Genomic DNA, 26,711 nt, shown 5'->3' with positions numbered 1-26,711 from the left:
GCTTTAAGAAAATGTTTGAAAAACACAATTTTGTTAAATATGTATAATCATTTGAATATTATATTTAACGTATAATTAAATAAGAAATGTTTTTGCATTTCAACTTCTTTTCTATCGTCCTTTAATAAATAAATATGAAGCAAAGTTGTATGCAACTAAACGTACGTCTAACCTAAGACCAGCAGTGTATGAGCCAAAACCTGCGCTCAGTACTTGCACATCAGGGATCACGGCGTCAACGAAAAGGCGGACCTCTTAGTGAAACACGGCGCTATGTTGCTATTTCACGTGCCGAATCCGTGGATATTAATATGGAAGACAAACACAAACTAAATGAGGTCTTGTCCAAGCATCAAAAAGAGCTCCCAAGTTAGATGGATGGAGAGGCGGAGATGGTGAGACGAGACGACATGCGAAATTAGCAAATCGTTATGGCTCACCTACAACTTCATACAAATGTCAACATTGATAAATATGAAACGACGGGACACCTGGAGACTCAAGGCAGTCATAACTGGCTTCCGGTCAGTCGGGGAACAAGAAGCCAAAATGGGCATCAGATGAATAGTTGTAAACAATCATAGAAAAAGGAAACGATTTTCCATTTGCTCTGTGAATGCCCTGCCTTATGGAAAGAGAGAATGTAAACCCTGGGCAAACCAATCTTCGAAAGTCTCGAACAACTGTCTGAAGGTCAATAGATATAAGTTGTTTATACTTTTTTCCTTTTACCACCATACTATTTGGAAGGAAATTGTTTTTGAAGCATTTTAAATAATTAGTTCCAATATGATTAGTAAACATTTCTCGAAATTAGTTTAAAATCAATATTATTTTTTCTTCCCTGGCTCCACAACAGTCACGTCAGATATAACAACTCACGAAAAATAGCTGTTTTGAAGTCTTATTTACTTTGAATAGAATAGAAAAACTAAACGTTCAGAAAAATCTCAGAATGTTCAGCAAAAATCGACTAGCAGAATCCAAACAAAAACTAAGCTTTAAGAAATACTTTGCATCCAGCAAACAAACATAACAACGAGTCTTTTAATTTACTTTCAGTGTTGGTTGATCTTTTCTATGCCCGGTAGCGGAAAGATAAAATACTCGCACAAAAGATATCACGCTAATGACACAACAGTGCCGCAAGTAACAGAAACAAGGAAACAGCGATGGAAAGAGAGCAAACACTACAAAAAAGAGCCGACGGGAAGATCAAAAGAAAAAAGCGCTGCGGAATCGTAGCCGGAGCACGTAGAATGACACAGAGTGCAATGCAAACGAGTGTTGCTAGCGGTTAGATATAGCAAAGAGATACGAGTGCATAGCGAATAAACTTGCAACATGGCAGGTGGTATGTGCCAGCTCGTAGTGCTGGCCTGGGTAGTGGAACGCACAGATGATCGGTCGGCGCATGAATAGAGGCGGTGATTGCAAGCGAACGACGATAATCCAAGGGCGAGCGCAGAGTGAGGAGCAGCGATTCGTATGAGCTTGGAGCGTGTGACTGAGTGACTGACTGACATGTAGGCGCAAGAATCAACACACTGACAGATATAGAAATAAACAAACAAACAAATAATAAAAAGTAAACGATCGAATGCTTGTCAGCGTGAATGTAATGGAAAAGCAACAAATCGGCTATGTAGTTGAGTGGCTGGAGCAATAAGCGATTGACTGCACAACTGGCGGACGGAGTGACGGGGTGACATTATAAACTATATAGTGGTAAACAACGAATGAGTGGTGGGTGCGATTAGCCACCCGCTGTCGACTTGCAATGTTCAAAGATCGAAGCAATGCCCTTTGTTTGGCGCTGGTTCACCAGTACGCCAGTTCGCGCCTCTGTCCTACTCATCGATCGACTGATCGACAGAATGAGTTTGCTTGACGTGTGTAAATGACTGCAAATCAAAGAGCATGCAACGCGAAACTCCCCCACACACAAATAACCGCTACAACAGCTACAGCAAGCGCACTGGAAAATCACGAACAACTCAGCAAATAACAGCGCCAAATAAGCAGAAATGTTTATTTTCATAGGCGAAGTGTTGCTGCAGTTGCTCGCAGCGCTAATTTTGCTGCTTTAGCTGCTGCTGCTGTCGCTAGCTACAACAACAATACTTTTGTTGTGGTTGCTTTAGTTATTATCGCGTTGCTGGCAGTCAGCTTAGCAGTTGTAGCTGCGTTGTGCCATTATTCCAATTCTAATTGTCAGGCAGGCAGCCAGCCAGCGAACAAGTCAGTCAATCAGTTAGCGAGACGAGCCAGTTAGTCAAACAGTTGGTTGATTGCTGGTTGGCCGCAGCGTTTTGCTTGGTCGCGCAAAAGCGAAACAGGAACGCTACCGAGCGCTAACCAAGCGCGGCAGAATCCACAGCAATAACAGTTGCAGCAAACTAATACGAGTAATAAGAAAAATATTATTAGCAAGAAACAACGATTACAGTCGTAATATTAGCAGTAGTACTACATAGAAGCTGTGGAGAAAAAATCGATGTAAACTAACTGAATATGAAACCGCTTAGCAACCGAAAAACTAATTCAAAATGCAACACACACAAAATGAAGAGAATGGGAAAAATGTTGAATATGTATGTTTGTATGTGTGTAGGTATGCGAAAAGGTAGAGGAAAATCGCTGAGTAGGCAGTGAAAACGCCAAGCACAGCGCGTAAAATCTCAGCCCTGCCTTGCGGCCAACAGTCAGTCATTAAGGCAGTGAAGCAGGCATGCAAGCAGTCAGCCAAGCGATGAATCAGTTAGCAAAAAATCAGCGCGATTGTAACTAAAATGGGGTTTAATATGCAATAAATACCAAAGCATAGGAAAGATAGTAAATATCTAAATATTTGTTCGGTATTATTATTATAGCATTTTTGTGCCGATACCAGACGCCCAACGATCTCGATTATATGTGTAATTTTGTTCTTTTTTTAAGCCCAAAGAAAGTTTCCAATAAACACACATTTCTTTGTGACGGCTGAAGAGGGAAAAATTAAATCGATTTTAACATTTCTACAAACACACACACGCACTTACGCGTGCCCTAAAAGATATTTGCGAAAATAATTACGGAGAGTCTAAAGAAAGTGGATAATAAACATAAATTAATTTTCTGTTTGAGTAAATGTGACAGGCAAAATGAAAAATATAAACTATGCCATTTTAGTGGCTTCTTTGTAATTTTTAAAATTAAAAAGATCTTCTTTCGAGCGCCCAAGTAAATTATAACAAAACGGAGCTGCAGTAAACCAAATATAAATTAAATACGAAATAAAGTATTTCCTACGCTGCTGCATTCGATAAATTGTTGCCACACAACTACACTTTAAAATTGTTTAAACGCAAAGTGTTTATCTGCAGCAGTAAACCAAATACAACTGTCAAGACTTTTCAATTCACAGCACGTTTTTCGGTACAATTCGTTTTTGGGGTCACCTACTTTTTAATTTCAGACTTATTTACTCACTCGCAAAGGTGTAAAAGGCGGAAAGCCAAATGATTTTTGGAGAACTCTTAATTCTTTTGGCTGCGCTTTCGGAAAGCGCTTTAATATGAACTATGCTGAGTGGGAATTTTATATTTTCCAGCGCAAATGTTCAAACATAATATTCAATTTATTAAGCTAAGCCGTTAGAAGCATTACAAATGCCTACTTTTTTATATTATAATATTATAGATCGATTAGTTAGTTCATAAAGCGGCATAGCCTCTGAAACAGGTTGATGTTGCAAGCACCTTAACATAAGATGATTAAATAAAAACCACGGTATAGTTAAATTATAGGCACGAAGGTAATATTAGCCCCGGACTCAGATCATTACTCTTTTTCTTAAGTTATTCTCAACGTTTTTTTTCTTTTAAGGTTTTTAATAAGTTAGTGCCAATTAGATTCTTAAACACATTCTCGAAATTAATTTAAAACCAAGACAACCTTGTTTTTTAGTCGAATTCTTCAGTCATGACCAGGCAACAGTCACTTTTCATCTATCCTTTCGAAATCTTCAATGGATACCCCCAAAAAATTGATATGATATATTGAGAAAATATGGTACACGTGCAGAAAAATCACGCCAATCAAGGCGAATGCTACTGCGAGTTTTTAACAACAAAAAAAGAAGCAAAAGAGACATAATTTTTGAGTGAAGAATAACAAATCCCGAAAAGCGAGCTGAACCAAGGATCACAAATGAAAATTACATAAAAATCAAGAGCGGATGCTCTTTCGAGCAGCCAAAGACCAGTTCCAATGAAAGTTAAAAGTGGGTCGCACAGGTTTTCTCTAACACATCAGCGCGTGTATTCTTTTTTATGCTTTTGTGTTCCAGCACACAGTGACATGACTGTTTCCGCAAGTTTTTTGCTATTCTTTTAGCATCACTAAACTCTGCCTACTATACATCGGTGCTCCACTAAAGGTTTTCTTCGAGGTCATGCAACGATGGATGAGTTCACTATCTGAAGATGTGTATTTTTGTGAAGAAGCCAATTTTTATGAAGAAGCGACTTTTTGTCATATTGAACACATATTTGGTGAGGCACTGTACGCCTTAGATAGGTATGAATTTCATTTGCTGCAATACTCAGAACGTTGTGATGCCAGTTGTGTGCGAGCCAACTCTAACGCTTCATCTACGTCAAATCTATCGAAATGTAAAGGCTCCAGTCCAATGCAGGCTTGCTCTTTTTCGCTCTGCGTTATTTTGAAAATTTCTATAGAAGTTAGTAGTAGAATGTCAAAGGCCGACAAAGGCTTCAAGCGAGTGCAGAAAAGCTGCTATTTGAACAACTTTCATACATTGCAGTACATTTCTATTATTTTTTGACAATTGTCGAAGCAAAGCAAACGTTCTTTGGCCTACACTTTTATTCCTTAATGATTGTGTGGCTGTCAATGCGAATGAATGCCATTCGTACAGTTCACTTGCCGACCCGGAGATGGCATAGAACGAAAATAATATGGAAAACATTTGCGTGGTGCTTTTCTTCGCAAGGTACGAAAAGTCAATCTAACTTCAATTAACGAAGTTTTCACACAAATCAGGGCCGTTCTTAGTTTCATGTCAAAAAACAGAAATTTTAGGGAGCTTTTTGCAGAAAATTGCTGTTGATTGCCGATAGGCAGTTGTGGAATGTATATTTTACACTGTGTGTTAAGCCTGACAAATATTTTGTGTAAAGGTGGCAAGCGCAAATAAGCATTTTATACCGTCTTGAGCAGGCACGTTGCTTGAAGGCCAGAAACACCTCAACTAACGGGTGATTTTTTAGCTATTATATTTTTAAACAGTTGGTTTAAACATCCGACGCACGTTTCATGTTTTGTTTCACTGTCAAACATCTTCAGTTTGGTCTATAATTTTACCATGAATCGTCTTACAAACGAACAACGCTTGCAAATCATTGAATTTTATTACAAAACTGCGTGTTTTGTTAAGAAAGTTTAAAGTCGAAAAATTGTGTTCAACGACGAAGCTCATTTTTGGATCAATGGGTACGTAAATAAGCAGAATTTTCGATTTTGGAGTGAAGATCAGCTAGAAGAATTGCAAGGGCTACCAATGTATTCAGAAAAGGTCCCAGTTTGGTGCGGTTTATGGGCTGGAGGTATCATTGGACCGTACTTCTTCAAAGATGCTGCGAATCGTAACTTAACTGTGAATGGTGAGCGCTACCGTGAAACTATATCCAACTTTTTTTTGTCCAAAATGCAAGAGCTTGACTTGCATGACATGTGGTTTCAGCAAGACGGTGCCACATGCCACACAGCAGGCGTAAAAATGGACTTGTTGAGAGGCGAGTTCGGTGAACATTTTATTTCACGTTCGGGACCTGTCAATTGGCCACCCAGATCGTGCGATATAACGCCTTTAGATTATTTTTTGTGGTGCTATCTTAAAGCTCATGTCTATTCAGACAAGCCTGCTTCAATTAACGCAACAACTTTAAAGCATTTATATGTGAGATGCCGGCCGAAACATTGGAAAGAGTATGCCAAAATTGGACTAAGCGGATGAACCATTTGAAGCGCAGTCGCGGTCAACATTTGCATGAAATAATTTTCAAACATTAAATTATATGGACTGTACTATCGATTTAAATAAAAATTTCATGCATTTTTCTGAATTTTACGTGTGTTTTTTTGAAAAACTATACCGCACGGGCTTTTTGACAATTTTGGCAATTTATTTGTATCATATTTAATTTGAATATTTTTTTATCAAAATATATACAGTTAGTTCACTCTCCTACAAAGTTTAAAATTTTGTGAATATTTAAAAATTAATATTAATTTCACACAACTTAATTTAATTTAATATATATTTAATAACTTTTCATCAAATTTTCTTACTTTTAGTCATACTTTTCAACATTTATAACGAATGCCCGACATTTTTTTATATGTCTTTTGAAATTTGCACGAAGTTTAAAAGTAGGATTTTGTAGAAAAACGAACTATATTTTCATAAAAAAATGCTTAAAATAAATAAAAAATAAATAAATTGTCACGGCTCGTCAATAGGTCCCTGTGTTACAGTTAATCAACCCCCAATTCAACTGTCCTTCACCGTATAATATTTTCCAATCTTTTATCTACCCAAATCTGGTACCCTAATTACAAATACCATTTAATGCTTATCCAATCACTTTATTTCTCATTCCACACTTTACGTCACATTTCATAATTTTTTATAGCAATTTTTCATCCTTCAAATATTCACTTCAATCACACTTTATGACACTCCATTGACATGCATTCGAATTTCTGCCACCCCTGCGCCCCCAGCAATCGGCCAAACTCAGCCAATACATCCGCCTATAACACAATTTTTATTAGGATGAAATATACATTTTCGTAGAGGAATGAAAAATCCGTTTCCTCGACAAACAATCCAATACACACACAGACGCACGCACACACATAGTACGCCATCCCCATGCACTGCCATGAATGACAGCCAGTTCGCCAACTTGCCGTACATGAGGCTTGAACAAGTGGATGGTGATTTGAAGGAAACACGTCAAAGGCGACGTTATTTAATATCTGTGCAATTCAATCAATTTTTAAGTGGCAAGTCGGTATGCATGTACCTGTGGGTAGAACCACAACCTAGCAACCAACCTTATTGTGGGCACAAGTACACAAAATGGTGGTTGAAGGTGTGTGTTAGCCGTTGAGTTACAACTCATTGCATTTCCGACGAATATTTATTCCTCACTTCCTATCCGCAGCAAAAGAATGATGTAAAGTAATGGAAAGCTGTTGTTACTTGCTGTTCAAACTACCCGGCATTACCAGCTGTATGCAGATTCTTAGTTGAGTAGCCATTGGATTTTATCGCTTTAAACCGCTTCCACCCGCTGAGGCTGTGTGCCCGAAACCAGCCGCATCCTACGAAAGCTACGTAAATCGTAAATCGTAAATTTGTGCTTCTTTCATTTCTTAGCGCACTGGTGAATATCTAATTTCCTGTAAACTCCACAGACACCACCACACAGAGCCAGCTTCCTCGTCCACAACGACGATAGCAAGAACGAAAATGGATACGATTATTACTGTGCCATCAACGCCATTGCCTTCTCCAATGGGTTGCTGCTGAGTGACGGATGGCGTATGTGACCGAGTGCCTTACAATTGCAAGCAACGCGGCAGTGGCGGTAGCAGCAATCGAGTCTAGTCCAGACTGGATTGAATTGCCGTTGCCCACTGCGAGAGTGGCGCTCAATCGTTTAAACATTCGTATGTATGTATAGGTGTTCACACAAGCATTTGAATGTATGCACAAGTGCAAATGTATTTATTGATTGAAGGAGAGTTTTCAAGTGCATTTCTTTGTATGTTGGCTGGCTCCTGCTTGCTCCTTTCCTGACTGGCCCGTTGACAGCCCGCTATCCAGCTAGGCGAACCGCTTGAACGCCTGTGGCTGACACAATTACGCCAACTTCTGCTCGACACACAGGCACACACGTACAAAGAGCAAGCTCGAAATTCGAGATCTTGTAGTGGTCACAATTTAAATAAAAAAATATATACATATACACACAAACAAAATTTAGACAATAAAGTTAAAATCTAAATATTTGTGCAAAGAAGGAAGCAGCGTTTCCAGTCAGGTTCTCAAATGACTTGAAAGATGAGGGCGATAATGGCGATGATGATGACGAGGATTGTTTGCATATTAGCATACTCAAACACACCTTGGAAAACACACTAAGTTGACTCACTCACTTTTTTAAAGTCGTCGAATTTCACAAATTTTGTGACTGTTTAACAATTTTCTTCCGATTCAGCAAATTCTTGCACACTACTCAACATCTGGTTTGCACTTTTCTCACATCACACGAAGAACGTTTCACAAAAAAGCGTTCGAATTGCACTTTACTAAAGTATTGTCGTCACTCTGTTGTTTTGTCACATAGACGTTCTGCACGGCAGACCGCTTTTCAAAGCGTAAATTGTCGTTTGTGCGTTCGAAAGCCACAACAGTGAAACAGGTCAGGCCTGTAATGTTCGAACGTCCAACTGTCTGTCCGACCGACTCAACGACCGACCGACCAAACTGAAAAAAGCGAACGCACTACTACCGGATTCATCCAGTCCGTCCAAAAGAAATTTTCATACTGAAACAAACAAAAATGTTTGGCTTTGAACAACTGAACTGAACTGTGCTGACGACGACGGCCACGACAACGACGACGACGATGGCAACCACTATGGAAATCATCACAACCAGCCGCTAGCCAGCCACAATAACCATCCGACAGCCACTCGGTACTGCGTTGGTGTTGGTTTAGCATCGGTATCGGCAACATTATGGCCGTCATCGTCTAAACACAAACACAAAGGCAGTGACGGTGACTGAGACGGCGACGGCGACGCCACTCGCCACTATTTATGGCAACGTCTTCTGCGGCTGCTCTGCTAATGACGTTGGAGCGCTGACGTACAGTGATGCAAAATAATAAAGAGATTGGTAGACAATTATAAATGTTTTGGTGGATAATTTTACAATTTTCAAACTTTTAGAGATTTCTAAAACTTTTATGTTTTGTACATCTGAATGAAGCGAATATTAATTTGGGTATTTTTTGATATTTTTAGGAAAAGGCTGTAATTTGCTTTAAGGTGACCACTATCGCAAAAGAGCTCTTGCCAATGGCTTCTATAAATTTATCCTATATATATTTATCCTATTCTTATGTATATAGTAAGTATATTATATATTTATAAATGACTTCTTTGAGAGTCAACAAAGGAAAATAACAAGGTTTCGTCTTCTTAAAAAAAAAAAAAACTCGCATTTTGTCTATTCTGTATCGTGTCATAATTTTTTGATTTTTCATATTGACTTATCTTGAACCAGATTTTAGCGGATTGGTAAATCAAAATATCGCAAGTAATACTCGTACTCAAATATTTGTCTTATGCCTCCCAAGTTTTTTTTTCCTTTTTCGGTTGCAAAAAAGCAGAGTAGCCAAGGGCAGTCCAGCCGTTAAAACCTTTCCTCATCTGCAAAAAATGCGTGTTTCAGCAAATATTTGCAGATCTTCACAGATTGTAGGGCGACAGTTTTGTCGAAAAGCCAAAATGCCCATTTGGTACATGCCATCTCGAAAATGGCGACTTGCCCTAACAACTATTAAATCGTACACCTATGTATGCCGCAAAATTATAAACAAACTACTATTTTTTTACTACAGCAAAAACCATATAACCCAAAGTTTAACTTTGTACAAAATTGATGATTTTTCCAGACACTTTCGAGTACTATTCCATTACTACAGATTTTCTTTTGCTATGAAGTTCCTCCTCCATTTTATGCTCAACTTCCTCTAAGGGCCAGTCGATTATTTTCATTCGAAGAGTCGATTATTTCGTTCTGTTAAGATTATTTCATTCTGTGAGAAATACGAGTAAGCAGAACACTTTATTCGTTTATTCGGCAAAAATGTTATGTACTTATAATTAAAAAGCTGAACAGGCATGAAAAGTAGGGGGAGCTCTGTATAAATCCCCAACCCCTTTCCATTATCCAACGTGTATATTCTATTTCTATTTTATTATTCTATTAAAGTAATCGTATGCTGCAATTTATTCCTTATTATTGAGTAAAATTTTCCGAAATATAATGGCATTTTTTTTTTGAAAGAGCAGCTAAAAAATTTAATACCAGGAAAATGAGGAAAATGGCTAACTTTTATTTAATATTGACTTTTTCATCACAAAAATTATATCTTACCCACTTCGGTGTTTAAATCAATAGAAAGAATCTTTACGTACCTGAAAAAAAGAAAGAAAATGTGATTACTTAAATACTGAGAGGAAATTATGTTGTTAAAAGAATAAGACGTAAAAATAGCCACTATCAGATACATAGATCCCACGACAAACTATAGCAAATCAATATATTGATAAGTTTAGACTATTTTTACTTGTCTTATTTATATATTTTTTATTTCCTTTTTTTGTTAATGTTCATTACTTTTTTTATAAAATTATAACTCATTATCAAACAAAACACTATATTGTTCCAATTTTTTAAAATTTCAAAAGCTTTACATACCAATTCCACGGTTTCTAACTAAAATTTCTAAAAATATTTTTGGTATGTACACTATATTCAAGCTCATTGTGATGATGTCTGCGATTTTTTTTTCTAATTTTGTATAAAATTTGAAACCTGGATTTTTATGACTACAGTTTAAAAAAAAACTAAAATTAACATTCAAACAAACAAAAACATAAAACTAGTAAAAATGTAGATGCTATAGTTTTGACACGGGGTATAGTTGAGATTTTTATTCGGTGCTTAGATCAATATTTTGTACCGGGATAACTATTAATAAATATACTGCAAAAAAATAATAACTAAGTGAATGAAACAAAATGTATACAATTACTTTAATACTACATTTAAAAACAGTTAAAAATTACACGAAATAAGCCAGTCATAATAACTACAACCATTAATATTGGCCGTGAAAGTCGAAATAGAGATTTTTCAACTAATTATGGATATATACGTAATTATTGTAGAAGCTTAGGTTCATTTATAATTTTTTTTTTCAAACACTTCATTTCTGATTTAAAATACCTCTGCAGAAAACTATGTGATGCCATCGTATCCCACTGTTTTCCAAAAAATAAAATTTTGTAATGTTGTTCATGTTATTCTTATGAAGTTCGGGACCTTTAAACCACCATATTCGTGTGCTTTCACACAAATCCAACTCGCTTGTCATTCGCTTCATAATGACTGCAATCACTTCCATTGCCGTCTCAATCTAAATTTCAGGCACTGCCGCTTCTCCACTTCTAAGCAATAAGAAAACCAGTAAGACCAACTTGCCAATGGACTCTTCCTTCTTTCCTGATTGCCAGTCGCTATCAGCTACTTACCCATCAACGGAACGCGTTTCACATACTAATTCTACAAAACTACACTTGGCGAAAACTGCAGCCATAACAGCAACAATAAACACCAAAACTTTTATAGCGCAAATATACAACAATTGAATTCTAAAACTTAACAAAACGGCAGAAATAAGCAAATAAAAATTATAAAAACAAATGGAAACGCATTGCCGTTGTAGTGTGAATAAATAAATAGAGAAGAAAAGTGGTGCCACTGTGCGACCAAGAACCGAGTCATGGGCAGCAACTAGAGAATCAACGCCACTGGAATATTAAATACAAGCACAAAACACAAAAACAGCAACAAAAAACAGAGAAACTTTGCATACAAATAGAAATCCATTCCAGCTCCACTTACTGGCTAGCTGACTGCAATCAAAACTCTACATACACGCATACACAGAGTGAGAGTCAGAGAGTGCATTGAAAGTAACTGTGTTGGAGCAACTTATGGGAGAACGGAAGAGAGCTGTGCATGCATTGTTGTGAGGCAGTAAATGGCAGCGACCACTTGTTTAGTTTGTTTTTACTCGTATTACAGCTTTGGCCACATCAAATGGCCTAGTCATATGGTTTCACTGCAGTTGTGTATCATTGTAGTCATTATTACCTTGCTGCTGCTGTGCTTAGCTTTACCGTTCACTGCATTGCTGCTTACCATTGTCTCTCTGAGCTATGTAGGGATTTCACACACATACATATGTACATACCTACACATGTGTGTGCAAAACAGAGTTGTTGAGAAGCAATGATTTTCTTGGGGATTTGTAAAAGCCTTAAGCGCGCGATCAATACTCGTAAAGCACGTGATAGCGCACGCAGATTTGCTTGGTTTTTTGTTTTTTCTTGTTTTGCTAAATAAAGCAAAACTTCAAAATACGCTACAGAATTGCAAACTTTTTCTTTGCATACATATTTTTGCTCCCCATACAAACGAGTATATAGTGAAAAACTACCCACAGAATACTGAAACCTGAGCGCATTTTGGTCAGGGACTTTGGACGAAAATATAGCTTTTAAAACCCGGAATACTACAAAATGAACCTGACTAAAATTAAACATAAAATTCTTCAGATAGGTAACTTAAAGCTATCATTATTGAACATAAAAACTTCGTCGCACATATGCATACACATTTAAGTATATACAAATAACTGTTACACATTTCTTGCATCATCAATTCTCATATTTCTTCCCCACACAATTTTTTTTAATATTCACTACTCAATGAAAAGAAACACACATTTTATGATAACCATCAAAATAACGTTTACTATGTGCCCATAAAAAGATGAGATAAATGGTTACAACTATAAAAAAAGCTATATAAAAAGAAAAATCATATGAAGAAAGAGATTAACGGCAAACGAGCCAAAGAGTCAAGATTACCATTAATACAATAGTGCTAAATATATGTACAAATACACATAAATACATGACCATATGACTATTTACTGGTCTACATTTGTACATGGGTACAAATGTGTTCACCTATGTACAAGTAGATATGTAGGTACGATGAAAAAGCTGAGCAAGGCAGAAAAGGACAGACACATTAATGATACCGGCTGACAGCTGACACTTGCTCAACTAAAAATGTACAATAGTAAAACTGACAAACTTAAAACCGGAGTTAGAGAATTTTCGACGAAAGTGAAAAAGCCTGCGGACTCAACCTCTGTGAAAGACAAGTAAAATGGGAAACAAAATTAACACAAAAAAGCTTGAGTTCCATAAATAGAAATGGTGACAGATGCAAAGACGAGAGGCATGCTTCAATTGCACAGACACACAAAAAACAACATTTTGAACGAAACGCGACTCGAATGTATCCCAGTGAATTTGTTTGCCCTTGAGCCTGAAACAGAAGTCAGTATTGGTAGATTGGCGCGAATTTTGAGATACCTAAAAAATAATGCTAAAAACAAGGTTTGAAGACAAGAAATTTCCTTTTTTTACCTAACCATTGCTGATTACAATTACTTTGTTTTCCCTATTTCTAAAGATGTCCGAACGGTTTTCAGTTTTACTGGATGGAATTTTGTAATTTTAATCTTATGCTGAATTTTGGATGGTTGCTGCATGCTCGAAATTTTTCTATAAAAATTTCTGATTAAAAAGTTTGAAAGTTTGGTAAAGATATATATGTATTTATTAGGGTGGTGCAAAAAAAATTTGTATGCTGCCGCCCCCCCAAAATAGTAAAGAATGAAAAATAAAAAGACCCGTATTTTTTTTTTTTTTAATCAGACCATATTTAATGGTGCCGCCGGGGCTTTGAAATATCCCATGTATTTTGCATGGGAAAAAAATACTTTGTCGTAGATTTCATGTAAAAACCTGGAAAATGAATATATTTTAACCGGATAACTCAGTTTCTCTTCATAATTGGTCAGGGAATAACAACCAATTATGAAATAATTATTTTTTTTTGTATTAACTATTTTCATAAAAGTAATATAAAATATTGTTTTTCGATTTTTTCTTAGATTTTCGTTTTATGGGGGCTTTTTGGGGTTCTATAAAAAATAGTTAATACAAAAAAATTAATTATTTCATAATTGGTTGTTATTCCCTGACCAATTATGAAGAGAAACTGAGGTATCCGGTTAAAATATATTCATTTTCCAGGTTTTTACATGAAATCTACGAAAAAGTATTTTTTTCCCATGCAAAATACATGGGATATTTCAAAGCCCCGCCGGCACCATTAAATATGGTCTGATTAAAAAAAAAAAAAAATACGGGTCTTTTTATTTTTCATTCTTTACCATTATGGGGGGCGGCAGTATAAAAATTTTAATATAAATTTTTTCCCATGCATTTTTGGACCACCCTAGTATTTATATATGTCTATATATTATATATTACATTACAAAATTGGTTTTTGTAGGAGCATGAAGTATATTTTCATGAAAAAATTATTAAAATTAAATAATATAAGAAACCAACATTTTTTGCCAATAAATCCCTGTGCTATAATTATTTAACGCAATGAATGAACTGTATGCAGATTTTAGTCCGTGACTGTAAAGGCACCGAAAAATGTACTTTCTTGTGAAACGAAATGCACATATTTATCAAAAAACCAAAAACATACAACACATCACAAATCGCAAAAATGCGCTACGAGGTGTAAAGCATTAAGTTGCATATTAAAACAAAAGTGATTTTCGCCTCATTTTCACTTTATTTTTTACCGGACGATCAACTATTGAAACGATTACAATGCGAAACCACTGAAAAGTTAAAGGAGCTTTGCTATGGAATTATATTGTTTGAAGGGTTTAGCTGTTTTCTGGGGCGGCGTACAAAAGTAGGAAGCCTCTGTGCCAGTACGGGTGCGTGCGTGCGTGAATGCAGGCATATATTGGGGGCCCCACTCAAGCTAACGCGCCTCGCTGTTGCTGAGTTGCTATTGTTTTAATCTTAATATTTTTTATTATTACTATTGTTGTTAGTCATGTTACTGTTGCTATTACAACTTCAACGATGTCAATGTGGGTCTATACTAAAACAGCACGACACACAATGGGGGCAACAGGAACTATTCGAACGAGAAACAATAACACATTTTCTTTCACCTTAATTTTATTTAATGAAATAGCGAGAAAATATACTGCATATCAACAATAACAAACGCACGTACACCATCAACATCAACAATGGCCAAGTACATGGATTTGCGAGAAGCAAAATAGTTGGTTGTGTGTGAGTGCAAGTGTAGGCATAGATAATAGGCGCGCACGAGTAGAAGCTGTAACCGAGCTGGAGGTGGCTAGCAACAGCAGCAGCAGCTGTAACTGCTATAACAACAACAAAAATAATAATTACAGCAACAAACATACAACAAGTTAAAGCGGAAGAAAAATAAAAACATTAAATTGATGTCATTTTCACAAAGTCATCTATATATATGTATATATGGTATTTAATGGGAGCAGCGTGCAAAGCAACAACAACAACAAAATTAGAGAGAAAAAAGCAATTTGAGTGCTGTCAAGTGCCTTTGCTGCTGGCCACCAGCGAAGGCAAAGTAGCCCTGCCATTAAAAATAAACAACAGCATCAGTAAGCAATTCGGCACAATGCGATCGATCAACAAGGCTAAAATGCCAAAAATAGGTACATAACATACAAAAACAAAAATAGCAACAATTATCTGTAAGCTTCTGGGCGAAGAAAGCTGCAGCAGGAGTTGCAACATCAGCAAACAGCAGCAGCAAAGAAATTTAAGCCCCCAGCAGCTGTTCCAGTTAATTTTTGCCACCTCTCTTTCCCTACAGCCTCTTTCTCTTCCTTATAAACATCCTACTTTATACAAACTTTGCACAATGCGCGTTAAAAGCGAGTCAACAGCAAAAGATCGAAGGAGTTTCAAACCACATTTGCCGCATCGTAGTTTTCGCTGAACTATGAGAGAGTGCAAGCAGTTACGTAACTCTGCAAGCAGCACTGTAGCCAGCCTTTCCTTAATCCTTGCTTGGTGCTAGCCACTCACTGCCTTTTATTTGCTGCATTTTCCTTTTAACACCTTTCACGACCATCAACGAAAATTAGAAGCCGCCTGTGAAATGATTAGAACCAACAGCACAGCGTTCGTCGGCTATTTACGCTCAGGGATGTCCGTTATTATCTGCCCCACCAGCAAGACTAATTATGCAGGCAGCCATGAGTCACTTATTTGTGCCCATATCATTTACGCAGTTAGCCAGTTGGTTGATTTCTGCTCTTTACTTTGCTACGCCGCATATTTTTCTAATGAACTGAGGAACTACAATTGACTGTTACGTTCAGATGTCTGTATGTATGTGTGTACATATGTAATTTCAGATATTGTAGTTGTAAGGTTTTTCTCATATTAGCGTGTATCTGCCATATTATTGTTGTTGGTTTTTATTGAAAATGTTACCTATCTTCTAATGGCGTAGGTTGGCTATACACCAGCGAAGCGCCTCATGCCGTTGCCGTTTTGTGCGCTCACTCTCAGTTGATTGTCATAAATAATAAACATCATCGAATGCATTTAATGAACCTGTTTATTTCTCGCTGTCGCTGCTGAAAACCAGAAAAAATAAGGTGCATGTGACGGCAGTCGATCAATGAATTGGATGTTCCGCATATTTTATTTAGATTTGACCGCGCATACTCGTACAGTGGAGCTCGATGGGTAGTGGCTTGTCTTGTCATAGATTTAAAAGATCCCAGATGATGGTGATGAGGATCGGAAATACTCGGGTGATGAATACCAGATAGAACTACGAAACCTATACGGATGGCAAATTCGCGCGTTGATCACTTCAAAGAAGGCAGCTCCTGACAACGGCTTACGCTAAATATTGCATGGAATCAAGGTATGATACGGGTATACAGATTCCGGCAGTCGAAGTGTAACCAATTAAAAAGGCCATAAATTTAGTTTGGAAAATTACTTGTATTCAATTCAAAGTAAAAATGTGTGAAAATAATATAAAATTAAGAATCAATTTACTTTTGCTCGACCACCTTTTACTATGACCTTGAGACGGTCCAGAAACGAATCGCAAGCTGCCCGAATGTGAGTTGCAGGTATTTTGGCCCACTCGCGGACAATGCCTTTTTTCAGCGTCTCGAGACTGGTGAATCTTTTAGTTCGGATCTTGCTCTCCAAAATGGTCCAAAGAGAATAATCCATCGGATTCGCGTCTAGTGAATTTGAAAGCCAATGTGTGGGCGTTATGAAATTCGGAAGTTGTTTTTTAGCCATTCTAGGCTCACTCAAGCTTCGCGAGACGGTGCCGAGTCCTGTTGGAACGTCCATGGTCTGCCACCGAAATGTTTATCTGCCCACGGCTTCAAAGCAACCTCCAGAATACTTTCCCGATAATATTTCGCATTTACCTTGACGCCAGGCTCGATGTAGAGCGCCCATCTGCGGTTACAGCGGCCCAAACCACTACCTGTAGCAGGTGCTGCCAATCGATGGCTTAAATTATCGTATGAACGGTCGGTCAAAGAAATCTTATCGTTTTGGGAGTTTATGAATTGCTCAATTTGAAAAATTTTCTCGTCAGAAAACACAATGTTCGGAAATCGGCGGTTTTCGCCAAGCGAAGCAACTCCTTCGCTCTCTCACGTCTGACTTCTTGCTGCTTTAATGTGAAATCATGCGCTTTTGGATCTTGTAAGACTTGACTTTGAGATCATTTTTCAGTTTGCGGCGGATGCTACGGTCAGATATTTTCAGTTCTTTCGCCATTTGATTTGCACTTCGTCGGGGATTTCGCTCAAGTCGCTTCTTCACTTCACAACAAACAAAAACTTTATTTACTTTAAGGTGCTCGAGTTCACGAACAATTGCTGGTTGTGATTTTCCAGCCAAATATAATGCAATCACACTATTAGGTTTGAAATCCATTACTGATTTTCTTTTTTCGCGTTTACTCTCGGCAAAATACTTCCGCGCTCTTGTAAACAATACTTGGTACAGTGGGTACTAGCTAACAGGCATCAGCTGTGCGAGCAACCTGAAGTTGGTTACACTTCGAGTGCCGGACCCTGTATATAGATATGCCGAGAATCAATTTAAGGGTTAATCAAAGATATGCAATTCTAAATAACTATGCATATAAAGACCAAATACAAATTGAGGTGTTTAGCAGGACATGTAGTTTTTTTTTTTGCTCTTGGCAAATTTAAAGCGTTATCGAGGGATGTCTATTGGATAGTAAGTCGACCATAAAAGAGTGACTACTATTATTGCGTGTTATAGAAAATGCTACAATTTTTCAGCATTTCTTCCAACGGACACATTCTTTAGTGGGCACTTCTTTCAGTACATACCACAAATCTTTAAGAATTTTTTTTTTACTTTTTTCTCTTGAGCGGGCAATCCTCCCATAACACCTTAACCCTCCTATAATATTAACTTTTTTACACTTTTCTCACAAGCCGACAAATCCCATATCCGGAAAAAATTTTCAGTCGCTTAAGTGTTCGCTTAAGAGAGAGTACACTGTATACGTATGCTAAGAAATGCAAGTAGGGAGTTATTATGCTCGGAAAAATAGTTTTTCGCAGAATTGCACTTAAAAAACAAATTTTAAACCTCAGATTGAAGGAAACTGTGATAGCGAATTTCGTTTCATACTAAGCAAGGATAAACTTTTGTTCTCACGGACCTCAGTTGCAAAATTACAAAACGTAGTATGGCAGAAACTATTTTTTAGAATCTTTTGAAAAAAAAAACAACAATGCTTTGGATTTGGTTATACAGTGTAACACGAGAAAGAAAATAACTTAAATGTGAATGAGCGTCTTTGGTTCCCCACAACCTATTGGAGATTAAACATATGAGATGAAATAGCATTAAATTACTGATTTTAGAACTCTGCGATTGAGGCTACACATAACACTGTGCGCCCTAACAAATTCGTGTTCCATTCAAATTGGTTACTTGCGATTTGCATGCAGCTACATGCCAAACCCTAATAAATGTGCTTATGTGTTTGTATGTATGTGTGTGAGTGGTAATATGGCATGTATCTGCAATAATCAACTGCATTGGCCAACGTTGCCACGAACATTCGCAGGTAAATATGTACACGTGTGTATGTATGTGTATTAGGTCGGGTCGATTTGTGGGGAGGCAAAAAAATCGCCCATTGAACGAAAAATCCCACTTTGACCCATTTAGAGTGCTCCAATCGAGTCCAAGTGTATGACCGACCCCCACTAACTTTGGACGGCCGATCCATCCATGCCAGTGGCACACCCCCTGGAACTCCCCTGGGGGGTTCCCCATACAATAATTTCAAAATATCACCATTTTTGGCCTTTACATGAGAAAAGAAACTAAAAAGTTCGACCCAAATTAGGCGACATCAGAATTCGTTTTAGAGGTATGATTCCTTCGGCAAAGTTTCTTATTTTGACCCCTAGAATACGATTTTCACAGAGCAATGAGCGATTTTTAAATCGACCCGCCCTAATGTGTATGCATGTTTTTTGCGGACCATGGGAGGCGCTACCTCGAACAAGTATGTAGATTCAAGTGTGCGTGTGAATGTGTGTCACCCAGATGCTTGTATGCGCAATTTGCTGCAATTGTTGCATACATACACACGATGCAACAACACAAATTATGGCAAATAAAATTGTTTGTAGATACACTTGTTGTTGTTGGTGTATGCACATATATCGGTTGCAAGTTACTGTGAAACTGAATGAATGTCAACTTAATAGGCGAGCAAATAATTTTGTATGTACAGATGATTGTTTAGTTAATATATAAGTATGTGTGTATGTATGTATGTATGTATGTATGTGTGCACAGAGGTGTTAGAAGCATTGCAGTTGCGTGCTACTTCATTCGAATGCGACGACAATTGCCGCACAACGCAAGCATCAATAGGAAAAAATTATAACAGCCAACAAAACGGCAAATGAAATCATAAAAAGAAAAAAACAGCTTAAAATCAACATCATCTCAAGTGCCAATAAGAATTATGGCAATAACAAAAAACAAGAAAGAGAAAAAAATACTGTAACAAATATGTATATTCAGACAATCTGTCATTATTGTTTCATATTTTTTCCGGCTGTTTTAATATTTTCTTGTGGCGTAGTTTCATCGTAAATACATTTATTTGAATGTATGTGTGTGTGTATATTTCTGTTTTTATTTATCGATGGCCTCGCATCGGTTGGTCACAGCACCGGTGAGGGCAGAAGTTGTAATTGTAATTTAGCGCTGCACACATACAAACACACATAAATATAAAGTTTGCGGGTAACAACGCAAAACAGCAGAGCACTCAAACCAGCCGAACTCAATTCGCGCATACTACACAAAACTATATTATGATACCCTGCAGGAAAATCGTCCCCACGACACTGGGGTTCCGTAACCGGAACGATCCGTATTTATGTATATCCGATCAAGGCTTGTCACTTCAGCAGCATTCCCCATATACAGGCCAGTCCATAAGCTCGTGCGTATTTTACCCATAATTTCACTTTTGTACAATTTTTGCATACAAAAAATTATTCGCGGAATATAACGGAACTATTTATATTTTCTTTGATATATTGTGCATTCAACAAGTGATTTTAATCGCGGATAGAAGCAAGTGTTGTTAAAAAATAAAATAGAATCTTCAAACGCGTATAAGAGGCATATTTTGTATTTTTTTTATAAAAGTGGTAAAAATGCAACAACTGCTGCTTCAGAAATAAACACTGTTCACGGAGAGGATACCGTGAATGTAAGGACTGCGCAAAAGTGGTTTTTAAAATTCCGAAGTGGTAACTGCGACGTGGAGGATGCCCCGCACGCTGGTCGTCCTGAAGTCTTTAACTCCGACGCCTTGCTCGAACTGATGGAAGCTGAGCCAAATTTGACAGTCGATATGTTAGCTCAGAGGTTAAATTCATCGCATGGAACAGTTCACAGGCACTTGGCTCAGTTGGGAAATGTTTCAAAGCTGGGAAAATGGGTTCCGCATAGACTTTCCGTCGCCAACCTTCAGCAGAGAGTGAATGTGTGTTCTCAGCTGCTGCAACGGCTTGAAAATGAAAGTTTTTTGAACCGTATCGTTACTGGTGATGAAAAATGGGTCCTTAACAATAATCCTGTTCGCAAACGCCAATGGTTAGATAAAGATGAAACACCAGAACCGACCCCTAGAGATGGCCTTCCCCCAAGAAGATTCTCTTGTTTATTTGGTGAGATATGGCCGGTATTGTTTATTATGAACTTCTGGAACCAAACCAGACGATAACTGCTGATTATTATTCCCATCAGCTATCAAACCTGAATGAGGCACTTAAAAAAAATCGACGGTCTTTAGTGAATAGACGCAAAGTTTTGTTTCACCACGACAACGCAAGACCTCATACCGCAAGGCAAACATTAGGCAAGCTGAACGAGCTCGGATGGGAGCTAATGCCGCATCCACCATACTCTCCGGATATTGCACCTTGAGATTATCACCTTTTCCGTGGATTTCAATCCCATATGAGTAACAAGAACTACTCCTCAAAAAAAACTATAAAAAGGTATATCGAAGCGTATTTTGGCTCCAAGGACAAACAATTTTTTGAGCAGGGAATTAAAAATTTGCCTGGACGTTGGGAAGACATTGTAAATAATGAAGGAAAATATATTATTGATTAATAAATACTTTAAACATCTTTTTTATTAATTTTAAAACCACCTTCAAAAACGCACGAACTTATGGACTGACCGATATGTATGAGGAACGTTTATGCTGCTACAACAACAACAAAACAGCAAAATCGTCTCCAATTGTTCACTAATTCATACATTCAATAAGAACAAGACAGCTAAGGTGGGATTATTAATTGAAATAATTCTTTTTTAGGTTTTCGGCTTGCAGTGTTGCAAAGTTCTTGACTTCTTCGTGTAGAGCAAGAACATCAAATAGCACACATTATGTAAGAATTTTTCTATTCCAAAAATATGGACTTAATTCTACTGTTTATTAATGAATACAAATACTACAGAACACAAAAGATCTTTTAGGTCAAAGTATCGGCCGTTAGGCACACTACAGACACACAAAAACTAATGAAAAACAAAAAAAAAAAGTTTTAAATATATACATACAGTTTTACGACGCCTAACGACGCCTCAGGATGTTATTTGGAGTTTTAGGAAGAGCTATTTCATGGCAACAATACCCTCGGACATTCGCAGTTGCGCCAAGGAGCACTCTTATAAGCAAAAATCTTCTCGATCTCTCATATTTTGGTATTTCGTGCCCATAAGTGGGTTTCGTACCCGAACAGTACCGCAATCACGCGCCAACCCAGTCGGCTACGGCGAATTATTGGCTTCAAAACAAGGTGGCGGAATACTTTTGACTACTGTAAGTCAGCACCGATCAAATACCATGAGGCCAAAGTACAAACCTCCAATAAATCTAAATCTAAAATCTAAGTCAGCACTGAGGACAAGTATAATGCGAATACTACTGAGACCAGACCACGCATGTTTTCAACGACGGGGTAAGTTCACCAAAAATTCCGACAGTACTCGATGACTTTCAGCTCCACTTTTTTCGAACTAAAGAAGAAATGCAATACTTCCTGCTATGCGGTTCTGGCACGTATGCTGTCACGATTGAACTCGAAAATTGAAATATTTACACAGCGGCGAACTGACACGTACTTACGACTAAAGCTGCCATTTTCATGCGCCTCTTAGAAAATTTTTGAACGCTGCACGATTGTAAGTTTTGCATTATGAAATTTCAAACTTTCAATATTAAACACATCTTAGAAATATTAAGTGTTCCCATATTTTTAAGAAAATATTACAGACGCGTGAAGCGCATATTTTCGAATTCGAATTCACTCTCTACCTTTGCTTAAAAATTTACCTACAAGGCACGCATAGGCTCCCACATATAACCACGATTCTGGATAAGTGAGATTTAGTGGGACAGAAAACGCAATGGGTTGCCAGCAGTCAGAGAGGGTCAACAATAAGCCGGTGGGAGCCGCAGCAACAACAAAGTATTTGGGTACATGCGCCAAATGGCAATGACGTCACGATTACTTCACTGGCCCCCTTTATGAGTCTACTGCGTTGCTGTTATACATACATTTACTCGCCTGGCGAAATTTGCCAAGCCCAGTGGGCAAGAGTTGGGCCTTCGAAGGGGGATATGTAATGAAATAAAATGGAAATCAAAATGGAAATGCGCAAAAAACACAAAAAGCGCGCTAAATAAAGTAAATAAAAAAGTAACTAAGTAATAAAAGCACGGAGAAAAAACAATTAAAAAAACGGACCACAGAAAAAGCGGAGAACAAAATACACTTCAAAAACGCGAGTTTTGCAGTAAACCGAAAATAGAAATTCGGCAGAAATGGAATATTAAAATAAATCAACGGAAGATAGCGTGTAATGGGACTACTTCCCGAAAAAGGTAAAATGAAATCGAAATCCATTTGAGTCAATCGGACAAAAACGCAATTTAAAATTAAAAAAATGTTGTATATATATAAAATCTAGAGTGATTGTGATTTATGCGTTTTCGCCATTTACGACGCTAATCCAACGACACTGAATGGGAGTATCAAAATGAGCAAATAAAGAAATGCGAAAGCGAATGAATGGACGGATGGGTAAGCGCAGCAAACTGAGTGCTTGAAGTGTTAGGGCTGGGGAAAGGGTGCTCCATACACACACATGTGCACACCTATGGTTTGCTGATTTCCGCGGCTGTTAAAGACCATCACGAGGCATATGGAAATTAAGGCTGATAAAAAATAAAAAATAAAGCAAATCATAATGAAAATAATACGGAGTAGTACAAAAAACTAGTTAGCGAAATACATACTTACACTGTGGACTTTTGGCAAAACAACGTAAGTCGACTTAGCACTTTAATCCCGTTAAGGTTTAGAATAATGCAATTTAAAACTATTATTTGTTCACATGACTATAAATATCAACATTTTTTATGATTAATTTATTAAACTCAAGGCAAAAGCTGCTGAAGTCAAATAATTTATTTTGTTGAAAAATAACAAATATATTGAAGATTAAGTTGGAAAATGGAAAGAAAAGAAAGTATGGCACGAATAAGTAATAAGCCAACGGAACGACAGAAGACAGCCCGCATAATGAATGATTTTAATTAAAAGCAGTAAATTATAAAAAAATAAGCCTGAAAAATTCTGAGAACTACTCAAAATGGCATCATCAATAATAAAAATAGATTTTGCAATAAAGAACTGAAGATATCTGGCCGTTTTCTCAGCCAACTTCTAACATTGCAGCTCACATCATGCCGATGAACACGTTTTCGATCTCTCAAATGCTTGATAAACTCTCTATAAACTATGAGAGGTTAGTTGATGTGTCCTTCAAAATTTGTTCTTAGGTTCTAAGGGAAGTGAAGTGCAATTAAAACGATGTAAAAAAAGAATAGCTGCTTTGGGTACAGGTATATAAGTCACAGAATAGTAGTCAAATCATTAAAAATGCAGAAAAAAGTATAAATTAATATTTTGTAGAAAATCCATTTGACTTCAATACTGCTGCACAGCGGCTTTGCAGTGACATTATTAACCCTCCACAACGTCCAACAGTTATGGATTCCCGTGCTACCTTGGCCTTTTCAAATAACTGATCCAAATTTGTGATATTCTGCGTACTGAGTGCATTTTTTACATCGTTCCAAAGATGCTCTATTGGATTTAAGTCGGCACTTGTTGAAATTTCCAAATCACCGGTAAATTCCATTCGCCCAAAGTACAATTAAACTTTGAAGTATCTAAACGTACTTGACCGCATCCATATTACCTTCAATACCCTAAATTGTTCCGACACCGTTTCCAGAACTTTAACCGTTTTTTTCTGCCCAAATACCTCGAACTACTTTCATCGCTAAACAGGACATTATCCCAGAAAGAAACATCCCGATTTTCGTATTTTTTTGCATAATCAAGACGTTTTTTTGATTAACTGTCGATTTTAGCGGCTTCTTTCGTGGGAAACGACCATGTAACCCATTTGCGTGCAACGCTCAACGTATTGTACTGGCACTTACGCTAGTATCTCATGCAGTTGAAACTTCTTGTGATATTTTGACCGCACTTTTAAAGGGATTTTTCTTCACATCACGCACTATAGACTTTACTTCAGTCTCATTTAAAATTTTTGGACGGCCTGCACCTGGGCGATTTTCTACTTTGCCGAACTTTTTGTATTTGTCAACTTTTTTTTTCACAGTATTATTGCTTCTGTTGACAACAGAGCCAATTTCACGAAAGGTTTTACCTTCATTGCGAAGCTTTAGTACCAGTTCTCTAACATCAGTCGAAGTTTGTTTACCCATTATTAAAAAAAATAAATAATAGAATTTAATTTACTGTAGACAAAAACTTTTCACTCTGCCGATCGCAACCAAATAAAATACAACGTGAACAAAGTTCCAATGCATCGAAAAAGGAAGTAAACAACCAAATATTATATAACGGTATTTTTTAGCGTACAACATCGCTAAGATGCTACTGATGTACGCTGTACACTTTATTTTGACGCGTGAAATATGCACTAAATTTTGTTATTGTCTTACAACTTTTGTTGTTGTAATTTTTTTTTTGTTGTTTTCTAGTAATTAGTAGAGAATAAATACTAATTTAAAAAACATGAAATTAAAATATATTGTTTTGTTATAAAAGACTGAAATAAAATCCATATTATAAAAAAATGCTTTGTACACTTTATTTTGACGCTCACAGTATTTCCTACCATCCGGACGACCTCTATTTACTCTCGTTTCATCGCTGAATAAAATACACCGCCACTGATTTTGAGTCCAAAACATATGCTCTCAACTAAACTCAGTACGGCGTTGTCGTTGCGAGTAATCTGAATGGACAGGAAGACATGGCGAAATTCAACTTCATTTCATCATTCTGCACATTTTGATATTTTTCTGTCCCTATATATCACTTTTAGTGCACAGCTGCATAAACAAAAAAAAACTTTTTGAACTCCAGAAATTCACTAAAGCGAACCACTAATGACACTAAGTATACTGCTACAACAACAACTAATGGCACGTGCGCCTATCTCCACTTACAGAAAAGCTCCCCTAATATTGGTGATTTCTCCAATCCATTAGGAGGCTCTATAATTGCGTAGCAATAATTACACTGTGGTACAAAAAAAAAAGTTGCAAAAAAACTTTGGATCGGACATGGTGAGGGTTGTAGCTTATGAAATACTGAAAAGAATGGTATGTATTAAATTTTGAATACACCCTCAAAATCTCGTTTTAGAGCCAAAAAACCGTTTTTAGGCATATTCATGTACAAAATACATCGTATCTTTGTCATTTTTTGACGAAATTAAAATTTTTTTTTTCATTTTCCAGCTAAAAGTTTAACCTTTCCAACCGTGAAAGAATTTTTTTATTATCTTTTGAATTCACGGAGATAGAGACCAAAAACTTTCAAAAAATTTGATTTTTTTACTTATTTTTCAACTTTGAGACTAGTTGGTAGCTTTAATTTTATATAAAACATCTATTTTCTCTTACTACATCAAAAGTGTATTTAATTTTGCTTTTAATGACCCCTAATTCAAAAGAATTCGTTAGAAATTATCCAAGGAATTGCGTTTATAAGATTATAGTCACTTTACTAGTTTTACAAGTAATGTGATATTTTTTCTATTCTTACTTCCTCGTATTTTTTTTTTGCATTTTATGCACTTTTCTATACTTTTTCCACAAAATTATCAGTGTGTAGAGTTTAATAATATGTTTATCT

General features: G+C 37.0%; 1 protein-coding gene across 9 annotated transcripts in view; it reads right to left on the bottom strand.

Annotated features, from left to right (window-relative positions):
- The window catches only part of LOC129241174 (MOB kinase activator-like 2), a 117,294-nt gene that overhangs the window by 78,478 nt on the left and 12,105 nt on the right, over nucleotides 1–26,711 (bottom strand). For 2 of the 9 annotated variants that reach the window (XM_054877370.1, XM_054877372.1), the window contains exon 3: nucleotides 10,244–10,284. The exons of 1 other annotated variant lie outside the window; for it this stretch is intronic. Coding sequence is in view for 2 of the 8 variants with exons in the window: in XM_054877377.1 (XP_054733352.1) it covers nucleotides 11,404–11,468 (65 nt within the window). In the remaining 6 variants the exon portion in view is untranslated. Of the gene's footprint in view, nucleotides 1–8,201; nucleotides 8,692–10,243; nucleotides 10,285–11,098; nucleotides 11,320–11,403; nucleotides 11,549–26,711 lie in introns of those variants that run through there. 6 more of the 9 variants (XM_054877368.1, XM_054877374.1, XM_054877378.1 and 3 more) reach the window with 5 other exon arrangements.

This window comes from Anastrepha obliqua, chromosome 3 (genome assembly GCF_027943255.1).
Source record: "Anastrepha obliqua isolate idAnaObli1 chromosome 3, idAnaObli1_1.0, whole genome shotgun sequence".
Classification (NCBI taxonomy): domain Eukaryota; kingdom Metazoa; phylum Arthropoda; class Insecta; order Diptera; family Tephritidae; genus Anastrepha; species Anastrepha obliqua.
The sequence above is the reverse complement of the archived record's forward strand: the minus strand, read 5'-3'. Positions and strand labels throughout refer to the sequence as shown.